Source organism: Biomphalaria glabrata, chromosome 4, assembly GCF_947242115.1.
Source record: "Biomphalaria glabrata chromosome 4, xgBioGlab47.1, whole genome shotgun sequence".
Classification (NCBI taxonomy): Eukaryota; Metazoa; Mollusca; class Gastropoda; family Planorbidae; genus Biomphalaria; species Biomphalaria glabrata.
The window spans coordinates 37,843,581-37,866,608 of NC_074714.1; the positions used below are offsets into that span (position 1 = coordinate 37,843,581).

General features: G+C 33.5%; 1 protein-coding gene across 3 annotated transcripts; it reads right to left on the bottom strand.

Annotated features, from left to right (window-relative positions):
• Window positions 1–2,104: 2,104 nt before the first annotated feature.
• Window positions 2,105–22,912, bottom strand: LOC106054178 (integral membrane protein GPR180-like). Of its 3 annotated transcripts, none has more exons than XM_013209939.2 (10): window positions 22,840–22,912; window positions 18,532–18,792; window positions 18,112–18,246; window positions 17,513–17,722; window positions 10,786–10,966; window positions 9,971–10,020; window positions 7,562–7,722; window positions 6,973–7,164; window positions 6,764–6,841; window positions 2,105–6,607 (listed from the first exon to the last, which is right to left on the bottom strand). In XM_013209939.2, exons 2-10 carry the CDS (start codon window positions 18,740–18,742, stop codon window positions 6,452–6,454), a joined length of 1,374 nt encoding a protein of 457 aa, XP_013065393.2. In that variant the 5' UTR covers window positions 18,743–18,792; window positions 22,840–22,912; the 3' UTR covers window positions 2,105–6,451. The 3 variants fall into 3 exon arrangements, with proteins under 3 accessions (XP_013065393.2, XP_055883132.1, XP_055883133.1); XM_056027157.1 differs by lacking the exon at window positions 22,840–22,912 and adding an exon at window positions 21,002–22,027; XM_056027158.1 differs by lacking the exon at window positions 22,840–22,912 and adding an exon at window positions 20,728–20,805.
• Between the last annotated feature and the right edge of the window lie 116 nt (window positions 22,913–23,028).

The window sequence follows — 23,028 nt, forward strand, 5'->3', positions numbered from 1 at the left end:
AATTTAATTTTAATAATGATTGCATATGATTACTCAAACCCTATACACAAGGCCATGCTTGCCGCCTGTAGAAATGCATTTTCATTCTTAATTTTAAAAATCCTAAACTGTATGTAAAGTTTTGCAGGGATAGTTTCACAATGTTTGTCATAGATTCGTATGGTTTTCTAAACTAACCACCGCCAGAGACCGCTATCGAGCTAATAAAATAAAACCAGCTTCGAATTTCAATTGTAAGTGGGACAAAATATGCACACGTTTAGTTCCATTACTATCCAACAGTCTTGAAGTGAACAACTCAGAACTTGTAGGACATGACATATGTTAGGAGGCTCTCAACAGGGGCGTTTTCCAAATGGTATCTATTTTTTAAAAAAGGCCCAATTAAGACAAATAAAGGAGTTAGCACTAGTTTAATATGCCTACCATCATTTGAGATACAGAATAAAGGAGTTAGCACTAGTTTAATATGCCTACCATCATTTGAGGTACAGAATAAAGGAGTTGGCACTAGTTTAATATGCCTACCATCATTTGAGATACAGAATAAAGGAGTTGGCACTAGTTTAATATGCCTACCATCATTTGAGGTACAGAATAAAGGAGTTGGCACTAGTTTAATATGCCTACCATCATTTGAGATACAGAATAAAGGAGTTGGCACTAGTTTAATATGCCTACCATCATTTGAGATACAGAATAAAGGAGTTGGCACTAGTTTAATATGCCTACCATCATTTGAGATACAGAATAAAGGAGTTGGCACTAGTTTAATATGCCTACCATCATTTGAGGTACAGAATAAAGGAGTTGTCACTAGTTTAATATGCCTACCACCATTTGAGGTAAAGAATAAAGGAGTTGTCACTAGTTTAATATGCCTACCATCATTTGAGGTACAGAATAAAGGAGTTGTCACTAGTTTAATATGCCTACCACCATTTGAGGTAAAGAATAAAGGAGTTGTCACTAGTTTAATATGCCTACCATCATTTGAGGTACAGAATAAAGGAGTTGGCACTAGTTTAATATGCCTACCATCATTTGAGATACAGAATAAAGGAGTTAGCACTAGTTTAATATGCCTACCATCATTTGAGGTAAAGAATAAAGGAGTTGTCACTAGTTTAATATGCCTACCATCATTTGAGATACAGAATAAAGGAGTTAGCACTAGTTTAATATGCCTACCATCATTTGAGGTACATAATAAAGGAGTTGGCACTAGTTTAATATGCCTACCATCATTTGAGGTACATAATAAAGGAGTTGGCACTAGTTTAATATGCCTACCATCATTTGAGATACAGAATAAAGGAGTTAGCACTAGTTTAATATGCCTACCATCATTTGAGGTACATAATAAAGGAGTTGGCACTAGTTTAATATGCCTACCATCATTTGAGGTACATAATAAAGGAGTTGGCACTAGTTTAATATGCCTACCATCATTTGAGGTACAGAATAAAGGAGTTGTCACTAGTTTAATATGCCTACCATCATTTGAGGTACAGAATAAAGGAGTTGTCACTAGTTTAATATGCCTACCATCATTTGAGGTACATAATAAAGGAGTTGGCACTAGTTTAATATGCCTACCATCATTTGAGATACAGAATAAAGGAGTTGGCACTAGTTTAATATGCCTACCATCATATAAGGTACAGAAATGTCGCGCACGTACGAAATAAAAAAGGTAGTAAGAAAATTAGAGCCTACTTGTAAGAAACACGTTTTGACGAGAGTCGAGAAAATTCGACTGTTCTGACGAAATGTTGACAACAACAATCGTGTTTGTGTACAAATACTGAACTGTCTTTCTACACAAACACTTGAGTCCATCCTAATGAAGAGGTGTTCTCAAACTCTTCCACCTTCAGATACTAGTAGCCTGCTTGCACATTTTTTTTATTAATTATCAAAAAAATACGCTCAATGTTCTTTTTATTTTTTTAATGCATACTTCTCTGTTCATAAGGTAATATTTTTTTAAAAGTGTTAAGAAATGTTTTCTTTTGCCTTTAATAATAAAGTTTTTGATGCAATCCACTATAGTACTATACATATATATGTAAAAAAATAAATTAAAACCCAATTTTTCATTTCATAATTATTATTTATTCAAGAAATTTAAACCATTGTTATGACAATAACTTTTTGATTTAAAAGAAAGTGACAGGAAATGGTTGGATTGGGACTAATGCAAAAAAAGATTTAAACAAAGAAATACAAAGGAAATATCTGATATTCATTAACATATAGACAATAAAATGTTACTAAGAATGGACACAAAAACAAATTGATTTAAGGCACTAAACACAGTAGTCAAAAATGTTAGAATCCATCATTGAAATGCAGATTTATATGTTACAAAATAAATGTTTTTTCTTTACACCTGCCTAAAATCATAAGCAGGGAATCGTAATTGGTTTTAAAAACACAAACATACATATAAAGAATGGAAACAATAGGATCCATGCCAGAGAAATCATGAAAAATATTGAGGCCTGTTTATTTACATAGGTTCTGAGTAAGTGGACTTAAAAATGAGATCTTCATAACCAGAACTTTACTTCATAAAGAACTAGAAAAATACATTAATATATTCACTACAGCATTCATAAAGAATTTTAAAAAATAAACATATATTCACTACAGCACACAATATGGCTGCCTGGTCGTGCGGTTTGCGCGCTGGACTGTCGTTTGGATTTATTGATGGTCCTGGATTCAAACCCTGCCTGCTCCCATCCCCCGTCGTCCTGCAGGAAGTTTGGACTAGGAAGTAAACTATCTTCAACTCTGAAGGAACTTCGGAAACATGTAAAACATTTTTACAAGCATTCATAAAGAATTTAAAAAAATAAACATTGATAACATCAATGTAGCATTCTTAAAGGACAAAAAAAAATTTTTTTTAAATACACTGATCTTATCTTATATAATACAGACGTTACTTCAAAAAAGAAGATGATTACGTCCTACTGATACAGTTACTCAAACTAAAAAAAAAAATTACATTGATGTATTTCAGAAAGTATACACTAAAATCTTGGACACAACCTGACCATATGAATTTAAAATGCAACATGTCATACACACTTACATAATGAATAAGAAGAGGAGATTTAGGTCTAGTCACTTGATATGCACAGAAGCACATTGAGAGTGTATTACATAAGGAGTGAACAAGAGGTATACAAACAAATTGTTGTCAAATCTCTTTAGATCAGTTGATCCATTTCTCTTGTCTACCTAGATCAATATATTGTTCCCCCCCCTCCCCCTTTTTTTTTTCACATGCTAGCAGTAAAAAAAAAAGTTCCCCTTTCTGACCTTGCAGTCTATTAAAATACTCAGTGTGTGTGTAAAATAAATTGATATAAACTCAATTAAATTTTTTTTTAGAAACCTCATAACTGAAGGACCTAATCCCGTCAATAATTTTAACTGAAACATTAAAGCTTTAATGTAATCTAACAATAATAAAAAGTAGTAAATTATGTAAAAAAAAAAATATAAAAATTTTTTTTTGTTAACACTTAAGCAACTGAATTGTTTGTGTATTATTTTGTTTGTCATTCCCTTTCCTGAAAGGTGTAAACACAGTTGTATTAAACAGTAATATATTACATAAACAAATAAATCTTTTGTTTAGAAAACACAAAATAGCACTATAACTAGCCACATCTATAGTCACATGAACACATCTGTATAAGTGATATATGTGGCCTCCATTGTGAAAGGAGATGTCTATATCATGTATGGGTGTAACGAGAGAGGTTTCTATGCTTATGGTTGTATACAAGAGAAAAAGCAAAATTACTTGATCCTTTTGGGTTACAACTGACAGGGAAATGAAGTTTGAATGTGTATAAGGGACTGCCATAGATAACTACTGGATCTAGAGTCTGTATCTAGAACTAATAAACCTAAGAAAATGTCATTGTATGTGTGTAAGGGGGTTTATGGAAGGATTTGTTTACATCTCAAATTGAACTATTGGATAAGAAAAGCTGAAGTATTTCATCCTACAGGAGACTCTGTGGAGGTGTCTGTGTAAGAGAAGCAAAGGTATTTTGTTTTAAAGGCTACAACTGATAGGCCAAAGAAATGTGTGAGCATGGGTCTGAATTGTGGGAGGGGTTGTTCTTCTCAGACCAAAGAAGGAAAGAATGTTGACAAAACATTGTATATTCTTGTTGGCAACCAATGACAAGCAGAAGATGAGAAGGGAGACACATTATAAATGTAAGCCATTCCTATGGTGGAAGCAAAAAAAAAAAAGATTAAACTTTAGAGCTATCAATTTTTTTTTAACTTCTTAACCAAGCAATGCATGGGAATCAGGTGCTAATAATGCTCATTTTTTAAAACAGCGGTTCTCAACCTTTTAAGCTTGGCGACCCCTTTTTACAATCCCCCACTCTGCCGCGACCCCCCCTCCCCATACACAAATACAGAATTGTAGGGTAGACAATAATAATCCATATTTTCGATGGTCTTAGGCAACCCCTGGCAAATGGTCAATCGACCCCCAAAAGGGTCGTAACCCTCAGGTTGAGAACCCCTGTGTTAAATAGACAACTTATCCCTTGTTTGATATTTAAAGCAGTAAAATTGTTTCGGCCTAAATGTTTGTTACCTGCAATTACTATTTGATTACAATGACATCAATCTGAAAGATTCTTCCTCTTTTTAAAATATGGTTAGAAAGTACTATAAAAGAGAACAAACCTAGCAAACTACTATTGTAAGATCACAACAAAAAGAGCAAGGAATGGTAAAAATATTATAAAAATGTAATGACTTTAGATTGGTATTAATGTATGTTTGATTTTTTGCAAGAAAAAGTCTAAGTTGCAAGCCTTAACAAAGAAATTTAATGGCAAATGTCATCACTAAGATACAAATAGCTAAGCTATCTAAACTATTACTTTAAAATAAAATATATAATTTTGGTTAAAACATTGAATGAACTATTATTAACAGGAGACTGGGACGTCTTAATAGGACCTGAAATAAGAGACATAAAGGTGGCAAATAGGCATCTTGATCTAGGACTTACATAAGCTCAACAGTGACTATTCAGTGCTACATTATTGTTCTAAAAAGTGCCATAAATGCATCAGGGTGGTGATTGGTCAAAGCCTCCAATATGGATTTATAAGCTTTAATATTCCACTAAGTTATCATACTTTATACAAATATTTCAGCAAGAAATTATTTGCTACTGATGTGGTGGCCCACCAGTCAAAATTATAGATGCACAATAACACATTTCATTTCAATGATCATCTTTTTTTCCTTGTTGTTTTGATTTGTTTAGTAATTATAGACAAATAGCAAGTTGTCTAGCAAACATTAATGAGATAGTGGCTTGGAAGAAGAGCATTTGGAATTTTAACTAGTTAGCTTTAAATATTTCTGAGTCCAGCAAGTTAAAATGAGTACCTGGCACATGTTATGTAAAGAAATCGGTTTGGTTAGTATGCTGACCACACATCATTAAGTATGGCCCACTATCTGTGGTGTGTAAACAGTAGTAAGTGGTTAAAATAAGAAAGTGAAGTTCCCCTTTCAGCCCTTATGATCTATGGGGCAGATGATGTAAAGGTCATCTGTTTCTGTGGCCAATGGTTAACAAGGGTGACTAGCACAACCACCAACTGCCTTTACTTTTCTCCAACTAATGTCAGATACCGGTACCCACATTAAGTTGGGTGGACTCAGGGGTGCCCTAAAAATCCATAAATTAAAAATTCCAGTGTTCACCAGGATTAGAACCCGAGACCTCTTGATTCAGAAGCCAAGCACTACATCACTCAGCCATCACACCCCCAGTTGGTGGTTACACTAGCCAAATATCAACATTAGCCAATGCCCAAAGAGTAAAAAATCAGATGAACTCTTTAAGTGCTCTCTAGAAGGGAAAAAATTCATTTTTATAACTGTTATTAATGAAGATACCTGATGTCTGATCATAGAATACAAAAAAAACACTACTTTTATTTAATATCACAATTGTATAGAGAAACGGACACAGGCAAATGTACATTAAAAAAAACTATTAATGGTACAGTGACTCTATGTCACAGACATTAAATGCAAAATTGGTAAAAAAAAATTAATAAGATAAAACTTTGATAAAATTCAGACCCCTGAAAGTAGGTATAAACTTTTACACCAACACCCAGGGGACTGAAGATTCACTTGAAAATTGCTTGTATTCACTTCAAGCAAGGTTTCAGGAAAAGTGAGGTCCTTAAACATTTTTTGTTAAATAAATTACAAACAATTCTTCAAAAAAAAAAAAAAGGGAAGACTAGACAATTCTAATGAGAGATCTTACAAGATACAGATCATATTTATATCATTGATCTTATAATTACAATCACTCTGTAATGTACATAATTTTTAAAGAATCTAAAAATAATAGTGAAATTTTCTGTCAAGAATATAACTTCAAATTGATTCTGTGGTCAAAGCGTAAAGGGAGTGAACTTGATAATGCTGAAACTTCCCAATACAAACTGCGTGATAAAAACAATGGGTAGAGTAGAACACCGGCTAGAGACTGGCAGATGAGAACACCCATAGTGATCATCTGCAAAACAAACAACATACTTTGAAATTAATAATGCACTAAAAGATCATCTTTAAACAAAAAATATATTGTATGTTTCAAAACACTTTTTATATCAATATTTCAAATGTTTCCATTAATTTCTACAAAGATGTATGTTTTAAAAAAATGCCTTACCTTATATTGAAGATATTCTGAAAACATTAGTGTTGACAGGAATATGGAAGGATAACAAAGAAACCACATCATACACAGCTGGTCATTTTAAAAAAAAAGTAAAAAAAAAAATCAGTTAAAATTTATATAATACATTTATTAAGTATTGCAAATGTTTCTCATTATTTCTTTTAAACAAAAAATATATAAATTATATTGGAAATAATTACCTTAGTAAAAGAACTATAGAATTTCCTTTTAAGACTACTTCTTTCAGAAGCAATAACTTCTTTTAATTTTATGGCAAACATTCCGGCCAAAAGAATTCTCAAGACAACTAGTGCTATGCCAGGATAACTACGTTGTGCAGGATAAAGTCTGCGGCTCTCATCCTGATTTTGCTCCCACATAAAAAGAAGGCTCTAAGAAAAGAAAATGTATTTGTATGTATTATTAATATTTCTCTTTTCCTGTTCAGTGGAAATTTTTAGCATTCATAATCCTTTCATCAGAATAAACACACATATTTAGTGTCACAAGCATGAGGGCACAAACACTCAAGAAAAGAGCAGATATTTGGAAAAATTAGAAAAAAACTCTCTAGAAAATAGAAAAAAATTCTGATAAGTTCCAGCTATGTAAAGATTGCTGAATAAATAGAAAGGAAAAAAAAAAGAATTTTGAGTCCATTGGTTATAAAACATATTAGTTCAATTCTTTTAAAAACCCTTAGCAAAAAGTATTTCTCTCTTTTGATTTGGCTGATAAGTAAATAATGAGTAAGTAAGTAAATGATTTTATGAGAGTTGAACAAAATACCTGCATAATGCCGAGGATAAAGACCACCCGAGCCGAAGTTTTCTTGCTGATGGTGCGCAGGTGTGAATAGCGACACACAGAATGTGCAGATGCCAGTGACCAACCCAATGAGACACTTAACAGCATGAACAACATAGTGAACTGAGACAACATGTCAAGGACTGGGGACAGACACAAATATTGAGTTTCTACATTGAAACAACATAGGAATAAAAATGTTTTCAGTTGTACCTCATTGCAAGAAGTTGAAAACAAATAAGAAGAAAAAGGCAAGAAGAACAAAGAAGAAGCAGAAGTAAGAAGTTCACTTTTATTGAGCTTACAATTGTTTTAAATAACAGATTTATTCAGTGTAGCTAAGTGTTTTCTTTTCAAAATAAAAAGGTTGGGTTGAATCAATTTAATTTTAAAGTTTTATGAATAATCTTTAGTAACTGTTTTCTTGTATATATATATATATATATGATTATATTTAAAAAAAAAAAGACACTTAATTTAAGTTAAGCTGGAGACATGGACCTGGTTATAATATTATACCTAAATCAAAGTAAACTGACAAATTACTTAACAGCCATCAATATGGACAATTTATTTCTAGTGTAAACTAATTAACAAATAGCAAACACATTTTATGGGAGGCAAGGTGGTTGAGTTGTAAAAAGCGTGGCTTCAGAACCAGAGGGTATTAGGTTTGAATCCTGGTCAAGTCTGGGATTTTTTATTTCAGCATCTTTAGAAAACCTCTATGAGCTCTAATGGCTACTTGACAATATTTTTAGAAAAGTAATGACAGTCGATGGTAATGCTGGCCACATCACACTCTAATTAACAGTGGGCCACAGAAAGCATCTGTCCTATACAAAACAAAGTCTGAAAAGGGAACTTTACTTTACACATTTTATATAATTAATTTTAACGTTTTAATGTCTATTTTTGAATTCATTTTTTCTCTTTTATGTATCGACATGCATTAGCACATGCACTGATTAAAAAAGCACTACTTTTAGAGTTGAATAATTTTGCTTTATAAAAACCACTATTGAATAGAAAGCCATTGAGCTCGCCATAATGTTAAACCTTTTAGCATTACAAATTTTCTTTCTTTATAGAATAGAAAGAATTAAAAGAAATGTACACAAAATAATTCAAGTGAGAAAAACTTTTAAAATAATTCGGTATTAACCAGACCTGCCTACCAAAAAAAGTCCCAATGCGTAACGCTGATGGTCAAATTGCGTATTTTGGCACCAGAATGCGTAACGCGATCCACTATTTTGTCATATACATATATATATATATATATAATATTAGATCTCGATGTCATGATTAGATCTACAATCAAAATCTAGATCAATACGACAATTGTCAGACAATAGAGTTGATATCTAGACTAGATCTGGATCTATAGTCTATATAATGAATATAATCTACTCTAGATCTGTGCTCAAGAGTGTTACCGATGCCGTGGATCTGCTCGGGTCATGGAGGTCACGATCCGCTACAAACGTAGGTCTACTCCAAACTTTCGTGGGCCTACTTTCATCCTTGATCTATTCTATACTAAGACTGAGAATCTAGTCTAGATCTAGACTAGATGGTAGTAGATGTTATCGATCTAGATCTAGACCTATTCTAGTCAATCTAAATCATACTACAACTAAATTGGATCTAGATTGTAGAGTAATGTAGAGAATCATGACATAATGATAACGTAATCATGATACGGTAATGACTAGCTAGATCTATTCCTGTATTACAAGTTATCTAGATTCTAGAATCCAGATCTAGACTAGATATCTACAATGTCACTCAATGTGTTTTGAATCGATAGCACTTCGATATTTTTTTCTATACAAATGAATACGGGAATCAGGGATTCAACATAATTAATTTCTACTAATGAACTTTTCAACTTACAAAAAAAAAAAAAGTCACGTTGGTGTATCAGCTAACTGATGGTACCAACCTGGTACCAACCCGCCACTCCCTCAATCTCGCGTTCTTCATTTCTAGACTAATTCTAATTGCTTTTAAGAACCAATCAAAGTATAGATCTGGACACAATGTGTTCCCCCAACTTTTCTGTCCCCCCCCCTCCAACAGGACGGCTTAGCGTGACCTCCGTGACCGCTTGTAAGCTAGTCTAGAGAGGGGGGGGAAAAGGATAAGAAATGCGTAATGCGACGGGTTAAATGCGTATTTGCGTACTGACGGTCATTTTTCGAAGATTTTGCGTAACGAATACGCATTTTGCGTAACAGTACGCAGGTCTGGTATTAACTATTGCAACTCATAATCTTACTTCTATGGTAAATATATTTACTAATCAATTTTCATACTTAAATGACAGTTCAAAAATAGTTATGCATAAAATTTTATAAAAATTAAATTTATAAATGAAACACTTACATTCAGACAATATTTCAATGAGTGGCGAGCCAATGCCATCTTTTGAATATCTGGTTTCATCAAGATGGTAAAGAAAAAGATATAATGAGTACAAAAGTTATCATTTAATCCAATCAACTATAACATTGACTGGAATGGTCTACAAATACAAGGTATTCAATAGTTTACAAACTTTTGTAAAAAGAACATTATTTTTTTTAATTTAATTGCTTCACATATGGTCAAAGAATAATACAATTGAGAGCTATTATATTAAAAGCATTTGCCTTGCCTGACTAATATTATCTGTTATAGTGTTAGCTCAGCAAAACTAAGAATTGAAAGCCTAAGTAAAAAAAAATATACACTAGAACTATAATGTTAAGGTAAACAACAATCTCAAGTAGCTGGCTGGTAATTCTTACCACAATTACTTTGTTATACATATTAATATAGAAAATCCTACTTAGAATGGCAGGATACACAAAAGCTATACCCCTCTCCTTATGCCATCATATGGGCAAACTCATACAATTCAACTATCAACACTATCACAAAAATACAAATGTGACCTTACAGTGACCAATTTTCCCCCTAAGTGCAAGAGGTATTCTCACTATCTTTTTACTTGTTGCTTTATTTTTTATTTCAAATACCTACTACTACTACTACTAGAAAGGTTTAAACAATGTTTTAAAATCTTCCTAATAGGACATTTTTCTCGATAGTAATTCCAGAACCATGTGTTATATACTTAATATATACTTAATGCATTCACTTACGACTATCATTACAAGCATGAGCTTATTGATCGATGGGATACCAAAGACACTAACCTATATAAGTGAACAATAACAATGAAAGCTGCAACTGCTTGCAGTGTCATGGAGATAGTCAGAAGCTGAATGACTAGTTGCATGGGCCCACCTTTACTTAGTGTATCCCATAGTTGAGGGGCTACCACACAGGCAACAACAAAGTAGATCAGAGCCAACAGCTGATAAAACTTGAGAAGCCCTGGGGATTCAAATTACACATTTAATTATATAACTTAATCATGTTAGTATACCTTTCAACAGGTCTCTCTGTTTGCTTAATGTTTTTTAATTATTTACACACTAAAATAATTTAACTAGGAGACTTATCTGAATACCCAGGATGCTTCTGTCAAGAGCGTGGGTGTGTAAGATGTGAGATTGTGTGTGTGTTTGTTTATTTTATTGGTTGGTGTGTGAATTGTTTTTATCACGAGATTTTCAAGGGGGGATAATTAGGTTTTCTAGCGGTCAGTCTTACAGTTGGAGAGCTGACCTGGTCTGAGTAGGGTGCTGATGTTTTGTGTATTTCATAAGAGTGATATAATTGTGTGCTTTATTAAGTATTAAAGTATTATCGATATTCATGAATATAAGGAGTTAGAGTTGATGTATACTAAGTGTTCGTATTTGAGTTAAGCAAGTATTAACAAAGGTAATTGAGAATCATACCCTAGATTATCGAGCCATATGTAATAAGGAATTCACCCGAGTTCCCTTACAGTTGGGGGCTCTTGTGAAAGAAAACCAGGACCTCTCGTCGCAGAAATTGTATAAGTATAGCAGTTATAAATTGTTATTGATGTACTTAAACTTCAAATATTGTTCTTCATGTTATATTGTTGTTAATTTGACACTCATTCTATTTTAAAACATTTTCCTCATGTTATTGATGTACTTAAACTTACAAATATTGTTCTACATGTTATATTGTTGTTAATTTGACACTCATTCTATTTTAAAACATTTTTCCTCATGTGTTATGCCCCTTGATTTGGCCTGAGGAACGGCGGTGGTTTGAAGTACCAGTACAGAGAGGACAGCGACAGCCCGAAGTTGCATCACGAGGACAGGTTGGATCACGTGCAGGGAGTGGAAGTTAAGTGATTTGTGTTACCTCTCGTGTAGCTGAACCCTCAACTTTCTAGCCTCTATTTTCTTGTCTCTATTATAATTTGTTTCAATTTGACTATCATATATTTTCCTGCTTTTTTTTCTGTGCTGTCATACTAGCCTCTTAATTTAAGGCTTCAGTAATTTCATTCTGATTTTATTGTTGCCAATTTAAAAAAGGCAAGAGTCTTTAAATCAACGTATTCTAACTTCCTATCTGAATCTAATAATCTGATCATTATTTCAATTTGTATTTTTCTGTCTTGATCATTTACTTGCCTAATCTATTGTATAACTAAAAATATTCTTCAAAATTAGGATTGATTTTATTTTCTTATTGTATAGTATAGAGCACTATAATTATTCTTAAGGTAGTAATTTAAGGTAAAAGAAATACTAGGACTGTTATTTTAAAATTTTCTGTAAAACTTAGTGTAGCAAACGTACTGAGTGCTGTGTATTATAAGGATTAGAAAGTGAAACATGGAAAAAGAAAGTGAGGCAGAGAAACAAAGAAGAGAAAGATCTGAGAGGGTGGAGGAAAGAGAAATGTCCAAGCTGCAACAGATGATAAGATTAAAGGAACTGGAATTGGAGGAAAAAGAGAAAGATAGACAGGAGAAAGAGAAAGAAAGACAGGAGAAAGAGAAAGAAAGGGAACACGAAAGAGAAATGAAGAAACTTGACTTACTAATTGCCCAGGAAAAAAATAAAACACAATCAAGCGCGACAACCGGAGTCACGGCCCAGAGACCAAGACTGAGTAAAGGTTTCCCTGCCATGACAACCGAAGATCTACCCTGTTACCTCGACATGTTCGAGATGGCAGCTAGGAGAGACAAGGTTCTAGAAGAAGACTGGGTGGCACAGTTGCAGGAGAAAATAACACCTAAACTAAGGCAATTCCTGACACAGAGAAGATTAGTGGACTGCACTGACTACGAGAAGATAAAAAAAGAGCTCCTAGACTATGTGGGAATGACGGAGGAAGCCTGCAGGAAAAGATGGCATGAGACTGTCCCAATTGAAGATGGCCCAAGAGAATTTTTTGTGGCATTACAAAAGAACTTCCGACAATGGTGCGAGGCGGCGAAAATAGAACGAAACTTTGAACAGCTGGAGGAGTTAATATTGAAAGACTCTATACTCAGTGCCCTAAACGAGGAGGTAAGAGAAGAGATCCTAGATAAAGAACCTGAGTCGTTGGACAAGCTAGTTGATTTGTTGGAGAACAGAAAGATAATCTTCGCCAGTAAAAGCATTTTCAAGAAATCGAGAATTTATCAGGCCAACGCAGTGAGTGACAGAAGAGATTTGAATAGGCAAAATTACCGCTACCAAACCAGTCCTAGCAGCGCAAACTATATCAGGCCAAACATTGAATACCATGAGCCCAGAAGAAATTTCATCAGACCCCGCTATAGCTATTCTTACAACAGAGCAAGAGGGCGATGGAATAGGCCAAATTACACATTTAGCAACCAAGTTAACAACAGAAGAAACAACTATGGAAATGGAATGTACCAGAATAACCAAGGAAGGTATAGGAATGAGACAAGAAGGAACTACTCCAATCAAGCCGAATGTGCCGTGGTGCAATTGCCTGAAAGACAAGGGACTTGCAATCTGATATACCATAATCCAGAAAGTGTGGCTAACTTCATTATAAACGACAAGTCTATTGGATCACTAAACATAGAAGAAGGAAAGCTGAATGGAAGAAAGGCGTCGATCCTGAGAGATAGCGACTGTAGCGTTATCGCCGTAAGAGAGACACTTGTCAATGAAAAAGATATTTTGCCAGAGAAATGCTCCTTGTGCTTAGCAGACGGACAAGTATTTATATACAAAACCGCAAAGGCAATGCTTGACACACCTTACCTGAAAGGAGAATTCATCGTTGTGCTATTTCCTGAGCCGGTCGCTGATGTGTTAATAGGCAATGTGAAAGGTCTGTTTGTGTCAGCCGTAGAGACGAGAGGAATGAAGGACAGAGAAAGGGAAGAAACTCAAGTAAAGTCTCCGGTCATAGGAACAATTATAGAAGGGAGTCTAGAGAAGGAACAAAAAGATATTGAAACTCGGGCACCACTATGGAAGAAAATCATGACCAAAGAAAAAGAAGTTGACACTAATTATACTAACTTGTTTGAATATCTTGAGGAGTTAAAAGAAAGACTACAAAGCACAGCTAAGATTGCATGTGATAATGAAGACATAGCGAGGCAAGAACAAAAACGACTATATGATAGAAACACTGTAAAAAAAAAGTTTTGCTACAGGAGAAATGGTATTAGTGTTGAAACCAAAAAAGGGAGATAAGCTCAAATTATATTGGGAAGGCCCGTACAAGATAGAAAAGAGGTTATCAGACTTAAATTACATAGTAAAGAAAGGAAACAAATCAAAGATATTTCATGTAAACAGATTAATCAAATATTACACCCCAGTTGAAGCATCAAGTAACAATGTTGCCAACAGTAGCTGTAAGAGTAACATTTTGTCTGCTTCATTTATTGGAGTCATTGATGAATATGACCATGATGAAACAGGGCAAATCATTGATAATGAAATAGAGGAATTAAAACTACCGGAAATGATCCATAGAAATGGAGAAATAAACCAAAGGGCAATAACCATTAATAAAGACTTAAACCAAACTCAGAAAAATGAAATTGAAAAACTCCTTGAAGACTTCGCACACGTAATCTCAGATGTACCAGGAAAAGCGAAAGTGGAGCCCTTTAAAATAACTCTAACATCGGATAAGCCTGTCAATTTAAAACCTTATAACGTACCAATGGCATTGAGACAAAGGCTACAAGAAGAAATTGAGTCGATGATTAACATGAATATTATTGAAGAGAGTGAATCGCCTTATGCATCTCCTATGATCTTAATCAAAAAGAAAGATGGAACTTTGAGACCAGTTGTTGATTATAGGCAATTAAATTCCATAACAAAATTTGATGCAGAAGTCATACCAGATCAAGAAGAACTATTTATCACACTAAGGAAAGCTAAATATTTTAGTAAATTAGACCTAACGAAAGGTTACTGGCAGGTGCCATTAGAAGAGAGTAGTAAGCAGTACACAGCGTTCAAAGTACCCAATGCACACTATCAATTCAAATATCTCCCATTTGGTTTAAAAAACAGTCCTAGTTTCTTTAACAGAACAATGCGTAGTGTGCTAAAAGGTTTAGAACAAGTAGTTTGTTATTTTGATGATCTGTGTGTGTACAACACTGATTGGCAGAGTCACATGTTCTCGTTGAGACAGGTGCTTGAGAGGTTAGGAGAATTCAATATTACTGTTAAGCCTAACAAGTTACTAATTGGGTTCCAAACTATTACATTCCTAGGCCAAAAGATTGGCCAAGGCTTTCTTCAGCCTGAAAATTCTAATGTCAGTAAGATTCTGCAGCTACGGTACCCTAAAACAAAGAAGGAAACCTGATCATTATTAGGTCTGCTCAATTATTATCGCTCCTTCATTCCAAACTTTTCAAGCTTGTTGTCTCCCTTTACTGAAATTCTTAAAAAAGGGCACCCTTCTAAAGTTGCTAAGACTGTGGAGGGGGAGGTTGCATTGGAGCGTATACAAAGATACTTGACATCTCACCCCATTTTAATGTTGCCTGATCCGGATAAATGTTTTTATCTACAGTGTGATGCTTCGGACAAGGCTGTTGCAGTTGCTGCTCTACAGTACGTGGGAAACAAATTGCATCCTGTCCGTTTCCTCAGCAGAAAATTACTCCCACGTGAAATACAGCACATTAAAGGTACAGACAACTTTTGGGCTGACCCATTGTCTAGGCTGACAGTTTGAACTCACATTATTGTCTCTGTCAGAAGCATACCTGGTATTGTAACGTTTTCAGACTGTGCACGTCTCAGCAATCCAGTATGTACGTTGAACTTTTTCAACTATGATCGTCTCGTCAGAGAAGTTACTACTATTACTACTACTACTATTATTATTATTGCTAAATTACATGGACTGAACTGTTCATCTCTTTGTGTTTTAATTGTTATTTGCACAAGACGCGTCGTCTCATCCAGTATTGAGAAGCATCGGAAGTCAAGTCTTAAGCTCTATATTTACAAACAATAAACAGTACATTGTAACCTGACGCCACAAGTGAAGGAGCTGGACAAGTGGAACAGATGAAGATTAGTTTAGTTAAATTATTAGTTTTATTATTACATATGCATTATTATTGATGAACTTGTTTTGTTTGGAAATGGAAAGATAATTCATGTATTTTATTAATGTTGATGCATAGAACACAGTATTCATTATTTCATACTTAAACTCATGGGTGTAGTTTGTTGAATTGAAACAAATTACTTGTGTAAACATAGTAAGATGTACTGTGTAATTTTAAGTAGTATTTTTTTTTAACCATGTTGTACTTCAACAATGTCATTAATAATTTTTTTTTCAGTGTACATAATATAGACTTAGATTTTCAGTGAAAATCTAGGGGAAGTAAGGGGGAGATGTCAAGAGCGTGGGTGTGTAAGATGTGAGATTGTGTGTGTGTTTGTTTATTTTATTGGTTGGTGTGTGAATTGTTTTTATCACGAGATTTTCAAGGGGGGATAATTAGGTTTTCTAGCGGTCAGTCTTACAGTTGGAGAGCTGACCTGGTCTGAGTAGGGTGCTGATGTTTTGTGTATTTCATAAGAGTGATATAATTGTGTGCTTTATTAAGTATTAAAGTATTATCGATATTCATGAATATAAGGAGTTAGAGTTGATGTATACTAAGTGTTCGTATTTGAGTTAAGCAAGTATTAACAAAGGTAATTGAGAATCATACCCTAGATTATCGAGCCATATGTAGTAAGGAATTCACCCGAGTTCCCTTACAGCTTCCCTCGAGAAAAGAGCTTTATTTGGCAATATGTAAGAATACCTTTATGGTGTTACATCTAAACTTCTAACAAAAATTGTTTTAAAAAAGTAAAGATATGGTATTCACTATAATCATCATAGTTCATGTTAAGCATGTTGCATTTTCTTGTTTAATTGTTTTAAGCTCTAGTACAGTACATTAATAATTACAACTTGTTATTGGCCTCCTTCAGTCGTAGAACGACCATGGTTTGGCACATAAATAAAAGCCTGGGCATTACTTATGGTTGAAATGATGTTGCCCTCAATGCAGTTCCCTCCCCTCCACACAGTTGATGTGTCCAAAGCAAAAAGCAATGGAAATATCTGATACAGTTTGGGATCAGTAAAGGTTAAGACATGTTTATATTAATAATAATAATAATGACCCATTAATTTATGCTCTTTACCAGCAGTCATATATTTATGGTGGAATGGTGACCATTTGGCTTTCAAACAGAAGAAAGCTGGGGTTTTTATCCTGGACTTTAAGCATCCTAGAGTTCAACAAGCTTAAGTGGTAAGCACACATTTGTTTGGAGAAGCAAACGCGGCTGTTTAGTACATACAGCACCTACATTATCAGTGAGCCTCTAAAGAATGTCACAGATCAACTGTACAACCATTCACCCCTGAGATCATTAAGTCTCTTATGCTTTATATTATGTGCTGTTGTTTTTTGCAAGGAAAACTGTAAATAACAATAAAAAAAAGTTACTTATTATTTACCTGTTTCTTGATCACTGAAATGTTCAGTAGGGTTACCTAAAGAATCAGGGTTGAATATTTGAAGAGTATACTGAATAAAGCTTGGCTCTTCCTTTGGTGGCTTTGGTCTTCCTGGCTCACATGTAAAAAAATCGGCAAATACAATGTGCCAGATACGTGGATAGTCATAATGAGACATTGTCTGAAGACCAGTAGTGCTGTTTATTTTAACTAAAAGAAAAAATGTTAAACAAAATTTTATTGTATGAACATTATTAAGGCTATTGTTTACTTAATATAATTGGTGGCTTAAGTGATAGAGCACTTGGCTACTGAACTAGATATAAGTTTGCCCATGTAAAGGCCATGATTGTACAATTGATAAGGGAAATCACCTCCACAACGAAAATGGAAAGACTATAACCAACTTTTGAGTAAAGACCCCAAATACTATGTCGTTCGTCAATTTAAACTCAGTATCATCCCCTTAGCAGCCAATCCCACCACTATGACAAAATATATGTACACTTAAGTCTACAGCTAAGACCTCGCATATCAAGCATAACCAATTTCAGACATAAATATTTTGATTCAACAAATTAGAAAGATTAATTACATACTTATAGTTTTGGCTTTATTTAGTCGCCGATAGCAATTTGTGTCACCAACAGCCTTTTTCCAGTCTTCCGAGAGAAACAAGTATAACTTAGAGTCTGTTCCTGTGCTGTTGACAGTGAAATTAAACAATGCATTTCCTGAAAAATAAATAAAATTAGAAATATGAAAAATGAACTTTAAAGTAAATAAGGTTGCATTTGAAAAAAGAATTTCTATTAGAAATCTCTTGTTAGAAATTCTTTTTATATATTTGTATAGTTTTCTTTCATGTAATAAATTGTAAACAATTTAATTTTACTAAATTTTTAAAGGCTAATTTAATCTTATTTGTAATGATTCCCACTATTAAAAAAAATCTACCAAGGAACCATATCACTATTTCTTCTTAACTATCATCACTTATAAGTTAACTAATATATTACCATGGAAAGCAAAGGATGTAATGTACTGTCCATGCTCAGCTTGTGCGGTGAATGTATTAAACACTCCGTTGACAGTTTTAGCCTCTGTGTGACTAGCAAGGACTTGGATTACAAGAAAGAGAACATAATAGGACTGGCAATAGCCTATTTTTTCCAATGCTCTTGAAGACAGCACACAAATGCAATGCCATGAGATTTTATCAACCTGCATGCCAACAATAATCTGTGCTAATAAGTACCGTACAGCAATAATAGCAGAACCTGCGATTAAAAACAAATTTATTAAAATAGTTTTTTTTTTAAATGTAAATAAACAAGTAAAATTTTTTAAATGCCTACAAAGCGTATATTAAGTGTAATTCTATCAATTATTTTGGCTCTATCATGTAATTAATTTTTAATCAAGACAATCTGTGCTATTGGAAATATTTTTACCAATTGCTTTTGTTAGCTCAATTTCATGCTTTTAGAATTTTCAATGATCCATTGTCTAATGACTAGTGTGGACCAGTTGGGGGGGTATCTGGGAGAAGGTTTCCATGCTGGCATTTCAAAAGCAACAAAAAAAAGGGTGCTTGACATGAATTTGAACTCAAGGGCTCAATCCTCCTTGATGGAAGGCCTAGACATTAGACACTGAGCTAGACAAGTGCTTATGAAAATATTAAGTTTTATATCTATTGTTAGTTTCAAATTTATAGAAGACCTAATTCTCTTTAGAAAAAGGCTTAGAACCTCATAGCTAGTACTGTCTCTAAATAAAGCATAGTAGTTAGGAATAATTGATAAAATAATTGGTCAATTTATTCATGTTTTATTAGGGGCAATGAAAAATTCAATTTTGCAAAGTTTCACCTTGATCCAAGACTGGAAAGTGGGAGAACTAATGTGTACAAAATGTATACTAGACAGACAGAGTGAGTTGATAGCTTTGTTACACTTTGTAAAAATCTACCTATTCTAGTACTAGATCTCTATTCTATAGTATACTTATACTGTATAGTACTAGATCTAGATAGATTAGGACTAGTAACAGTATAAATAGAATTTCGATGGGCGAGACACATAGTCTGCATGCCAGAAAATCATCTTCTTTACAGGGAGATGTGTGCAAATTAGACAAGCGTTGCAAAGACACCCTGGTCTGGGAAATACAAGCTCTAGATCGCTCCTCATTGGGAGTCACAAGATATTAAGAAAGGAGAGTGGCCAGCATGAAAGAATGCAGAGCCAACAAAAAGCTGAGAGGAGAAGCAGGCCTAGATATATTTGCCATTGACCCAACTCACCCATGCCATGTGCATGCGAATGGCGTTTTAAAGTGGGGATTGTGCTTTATAGTCATCTTCGTGTTCATTTCATGGGAAATGTCAGCGAAATAGACCCTCTACTCATCTTTGACCATGGCCATGAAGGAGGAGCTAGATCTATATTAATTATTTATTTATTATCATATGACATATTAATTATTTATATTATAATAAAAATAGATAATCTAGACTCTAGCCTACATTAAATTATATAATATATAATAAATATATATACTTAATATACTAATCTAATAAAAAAAGATCTAGATTCTAGTATTCTAGATCTAATATATATAAATATTAAATCATAACAGACTCTAGTGTCACTCTAGACTAGCCTAGAACGCTAGATTAAATACACTTATCACTAATACAGTTTTATATTAAAAAACTAATACAGTCTTTGACTACTTTGAGTCTACAGTACAGTACGTTTTATTAATTTTATTAGATTTTGATTTCGAGTAGTTTATTTAATCCGGACATAACATGAATTTGAACACTCACTGTTTTTGTGGTCATTACATCTTTATTTTGATATTTAATATGAAACTAGCGTGCTGTATTATGTGCTTGTCCATTTTCCAATGCTTCTAACCCAATCTCCTTCCATTTAGCTATCTTTTTATGTAAGAAAAAAGAATTTCAAATTTGTAAGTCAGGTTGTTGTTTGTTCCTATGTTACCAGGATGACTTTACCTCTTCTTAGGCCGGGTTAAGACTATATTTTTTGATTGGCTAAGTCTATGCTAATGAGCCTGGCAATATTTATTCTGTTTTTGGAGCTGATTTATTTGATTCATTATAATTCATAAGCCAAGTTGTTTAATTTGTGACATACAAAAAAAATTAATAGGGTGTTTTAATTAAATTACGAATTTCTTACCAAAATTTATTTCAAATAGCCAGTTTTGGACATCAGTGTTAAAGATCTTATAAATATTTTTTTTTTTTTTGTTGTTGTTGTTTCTTTATTTTAGTCTAAAATAGAGAATAATTCAATAAATGGGCAAATGTTTGGAGTGAGCTTGGCCTTGGCTTGGTACATTGAATTGAATGAAGTTAACTGTTAAATGCCTCTAGTCTAGAGATCATCTATAGTAATTTAGTAGATCTAGAGTAATCTACTTAAGTCTTAATCTAGACTATAGTACTATTACCTCTATTACTAGTATTACTATACTCTGGAATACTAGAGAGTGAGAGTCTATCTAGTTCAGTAGTTCCCAAACTTTTTTGTCTTGTAGACCCCTTGCCATGTTTTCCAGTTTTCGGTAGACCCCCTGAATTTTTTTGAAAATTCATTACCTTCAAATTTGTTTTTCTTACAGATTCTAGGCCATATATATATATACATTGATGATATTCAAATCAAAATGAAGTAAAAAAAATAATAATATGCATTACATGAATTGACTCATCAAAAAAAAAAGCCCTATTGGTTGAAAAGTTTGATAATAAAATTTCCATATTGAGCTTCAATTAAAGTTTAACATTATATCTTCTCGATTAGATAATGTTTGACTAAGTTCAATTTGGAAAATAACAACATTCATCCTGTCCAATGCATGCTACATTCATTTAATCCTCACAAGAAACACTGAGATTATGACTTCGCTTTGACAAAATTTAGGTTATCACCTTGTCGCAGCAAATTATCCACATTAAATTTATGAAAGAAGTCTGTTAAATAGACTATGTCAGCTTCCCGCTTATTTTTTTTTTTTTGGTTTTAAAATTGGATCTTTAGCACCCAAGGATTCAGACAAAATATTGTCACACTATTTAAGCCTTTCGACATCTATCAAATTCAGTGTGAAGGAGCCATTGATCAAAAAGTAGTTCTTTTTTATTTTTTGATCCATTAAAAAAAACGAACAATTTGATAGTAATAACACTATAAAATCGGGCAAGGTTAACTAGTCCAGCTTTATTTTTTTTAGAAGTAAGTCATTTGCAAGTAATTACATAAGAACCTTTCAGTGTCCTAACTCATCTTACCATTACACCTTTGAACTGTATTGTTGCTTAAAGGAATGTTTCTCATGATATCAGATATAGGATTGTGTAAAACAGGTTGTAAAACCTCCTCAATGGCTGGCAAAGTCAATTTTTTTTTGCCTACCGTGTGCAGTTTTCTAGAGTTTGATAAAGTAAAATATTTTAAAATGCTCACAAACCACTTCTCTTTTGTAATGTATAATCAAACTTTTTTTCTACTCTGGGTCTATTCTGAACTTGAAGTGATCCAAAGTATTTCAAATCTGAATCTATTTTATCATGTTGGCGTTGTTGTTCCAGATTTAATGGTTTCATAGCGACATAACTTTAAACTTTATTGCATAAAAAGCACAAATGCATTGGCTTGTTTCACAAGGACGAAATAATGCCAAATTTCTAATTACCAACACTGGACTTTCTACTGTTATTTTAGACTCGGCCATGTACAATATTACTTTCATATAGACAAAATGAAGCTATTTAAAAAAAGATGTTAAAATTCCAAAATAAAATCATTCGACTAACATAGTTGCAATTCAAATGATTAACTAAGGCACAAATCATTAATGGGAAATGAAATTTAAAGTCGTAGACCCCCATTTACAGGTCATACTAGTCATAGACCCCCAATTTATTTTTTCACTTCCGTAGACCCCCTGGAAGTCCTCGTAGACCCCTGGGGGTCTATATAGAACACTTTGGGAATCACTGATCTAGTTACCAATCTAGATCTATCTAGATCTACTATCTTAGTATCTATTACTATTAACTTATTAACTATTCTAGTATCTTTATAAGTTTCTTATCTAGATCTAGATCTATCTAATAAGACTAATTCTACACTCCACTACACTGTACTACAGACTACAGTGACTACAGACAGTTCTACACTTAGCCTTAGTACTTAGAAGAGTGACTTAGAGAGTAAATCTATGAGTATATCTTATAATTTTTCTGTATTGGAAATTTATTAAATTAATAAACAAAAAACACAAACATTCAACAGTCTTTTTAGTCTGAGGACTTGGCTTAGACTTAGACGACTTTGATCTAGATATTGCAAGCGGAAATCGTACGTGGTCAGCAAACAAAAATAATGACTAAAGAACTTTTGCAAAATATATAGGCAAGTTAATCACTATGAGGGAAAAAAGAAAAACAATAAAGAAAAACATAAGAGGTCAAA

What these genes read in the sequence shown, in the direction of transcription:
- LOC106054178 (XM_056027157.1), bottom strand. Translation starts at nt 21,146, where the DNA reads ATGAATTTTCAAAAAAATTCAGGGGGTCTACCGAAAACTGGAAAACAT. An exon ending in CATTGAAATATTGTCTGAAT is followed by an intron (nt 7,723 to 9,970) that starts GTAAGTGTTTCA and finishes GTCTGTCCCCAG; the next exon opens with TCCTTGACATGTTGTCTCAG. An exon ending in TTATCCTCGGCATTATGCAG is followed by an intron (nt 7,165 to 7,561) that starts GTATTTTGTTCA and finishes TTCTTTTCTTAG; the next exon opens with AGCCTTCTTTTTATGTGGGA.